Genomic DNA, 2,606 nt, shown 5'->3' on the forward strand with positions numbered 1-2,606 from the left:
CAAGTCCTTTGGTTGATCTCTTACCCCCACCACCTCCCGCCTTCCCTCATAGGTTGGACAGTCTGTTGGATGCTTCTCTGTCTCTGGATCTGTTTTTGTTCATCAGTTTATGTTGTTCATTATATTTCACAAATGAGTGAGATCATGTGATATTTCTCTTTCTCTGACTGGCTTATTCACTTAGCATAATGCTGTCCAGGTCCGTCCATGCTGCTGCAAATGGTAGGAATTCCTCCTTTTTTACAGCAGCATAGTTTTCCATTGTGTAGATGTACCTCTCCAGTTCTTTATATGAGGTATTTCCTCTATGCTTATTAATGAATATCACCTATATTGTTGCTACTGTTAAATAGGCTCTTGCTTTCAGGGAAACCATAATCTGGTTTATTTTTTATTCCTTTATTTTTTGGGTTGATTTTTTAATAGAGTTGGGAGTGTGAGCAGTTTTTCAGTATACAAAAATAGCCCACAAGATTTCAATTTAACATTAAAATTGTCTTGACTATAAAGTATTTGTATTAATTGTAGAAATCTTAAAATTTGGAAGAATTTAAAATTTAAAAATAGTCATCTGTAATTCTACTTCCTGTCTACTGGCAGCCATTATGGTTATTTGGATACATTTCAATCTCATCATGTTATGCACTATATATATGAAACATATACATACAAGATTCAGATTCAGACTATATTCTATATATATAGCTTTGTATTCTCTTTTTTTCTCGAAAGCATTTTCCTAGGTCATAAATTATGTTTTGAAAACAGATTTTAAATGGTTGCATGAGTCTCAGTATATCTTTAACCGTTCTTTGTTTAGGACGTCAGAGTGATTGTATTTTTTATATAGCTGATATATAACATTGTATTGGTCTTAGGTATACGGTGATTATATCTTTTACTCTAAGGATTAGTTCTGTGATGGCCATTTAAATTCAAGGAATATTTTGTTCTTCAGATATGAAAAGAAAAAAATTCAGGTAGAGAAATTCCACCTGACTTAGAATAACACAAAGCAGATTTATACCTAAAAAAAGCTGACTTTTGACTGCCCGGATTAATCTGTTTTGTATGAAGTATGTTAGCCTGTGTGTTCCTGATAGTGTCCTCACTAATGTCCATGCATTGGAAATGTGGGGTCTCTTTTGTATTTTCTCTCAGGTGGTTCGAGGACACTACAAAGGCCAGCAAATCGGCAAGGTGGTACAGGTGCACAGAAAGAAACATGTCATCTACATCGAGCACGGGTGCAGCGTGAGAAGGCTAACGGCACCACTGTCCACGTGGGCATTCACCCCAGCAAGGTAGGCCCGGGACTGGGCGGTGGTGGTCACAGCATGTGTAGCTGTCAGAGTTGTTGACGTGTTGGTGCAGTTTACACAGGTGACCTGTCAGGGACCTCCTGGGGGAGGTCAGGAAGGCTTGATAGAGTCATTCCAGACCTCACTTCCCCACTAGATCATGTGCAGAGGAGAAGAGAACATTCCCCGTGGCCCTCACTCACCCTGTGGGATATGATGTTCCTCCTTTGCACTCCCACTTATACACTGAATTGCAGGGTCTCTCCCCAGTGTCAGATCCTTAGGGCAGACTGGTCGGGCTCATACCTTGTAATCTCTGTATTGCCCAGTAGCTGGCAGGGGAATGCAATGTTTCTTAATGCATTTGCCAGCCAAGGGAGGCTAGACAAACCAGAAAGATGCTGGTCGTGTAATTTTTCCCAGCCCAAACGACATTTCCTATCCTAGTCCTCAGGCATTAGAGGGGTAGGAGGTCGGGTGGCAGAAAGAACCCAAGCTGCTATTGTTGAGGGGACCTCTCTGTACAAACTAATCGTGGTTATAAACCCTTCACACTTAAAAAACAAAGATTTGTTTGTTTTCTCACTCCTAAAAGGTGGTTATCACCAGGCTAAAACTGGACAAAGATCGGAAAAAAATTCTTGAACGCAAAGCCAAATCTCGACAAGTTGGAAAAGAGAAAGGCAAATATAAGGAAGAACTTATTGAGAAAATGCAGGAATAAACGTAACCTGTTGTGCAACCATGGTTTAGCTGTAGGTTTTTAGCCTGGTGTGTATTCCTTTAAAGTTGTTCAAGATGTCTCTGGAATATTTTGTTTCCTTCCTGGTTTGTTATTGATATGTGACTCTGTATGTCTGTTGTTGCTGTTTGGGTTAATTTTATGAATAAAAATTGGAAATGTTTCTTAATTCAAGTGGATTTTGCATTGTCTTATAGATAAAGCATCTCACTGTCACTTCCCAGTTGCCATCCTTTCATATGTTTAATCTGTGGAGCAGCAGAACAGCAGCGGTGGGATGGCCCTGCTCCTGCCTGGCCCCTCACACTGATGGGTGGACAGGATAGGGCTGCTGCCTGGTGCAGGGGTTCATTCCACTCAGTGGCCGTCAGGATGTGAACTGAGATACACGGCCCCAGTGAGCGGCTGGTGCTGTTTTGCATACCCACGTCTAGGGCCTGGCGGATTGCCCTGTAGCTCCTCTCCCTCATGCTCCCACCAGACCAAATGGCCTGCAGCTCCCTAGCCAGGCTGCCCCGCCCTAGGTCTAGGTCTTGACTTTGCAAGTGCCATTTCCATGTTAC

The 2,606-nt window shown here is 41.9% G+C and overlaps 1 protein-coding gene across 1 annotated transcript in view; it reads left to right on the forward strand.

The window, feature by feature from the left end:
- Positions 1 to 2,217, forward strand: part of RPL26L1 (ribosomal protein L26-like 1) — a 4,061-nt gene extending 1,844 nt beyond the window's left edge. Inside the window, 3 exon segments of the mRNA XM_005879371.2 lie at positions 1,162 to 1,242; positions 1,245 to 1,304; positions 1,897 to 2,217. Of these exon segments, the coding sequence (XP_005879433.1) occupies positions 1,162 to 1,242; positions 1,245 to 1,304; positions 1,897 to 2,025 (270 nt within the window). The 3' untranslated portion in view covers positions 2,026 to 2,217.
- Positions 2,218 to 2,606: the final 389 nt, after the last annotated feature.

This window comes from Myotis brandtii, unplaced genomic scaffold (genome assembly GCF_000412655.1).
Source record: "Myotis brandtii unplaced genomic scaffold, ASM41265v1 scaffold6, whole genome shotgun sequence".
Lineage (NCBI taxonomy): Eukaryota > Metazoa > Chordata > Mammalia > Chiroptera > Vespertilionidae > Myotis > Myotis brandtii.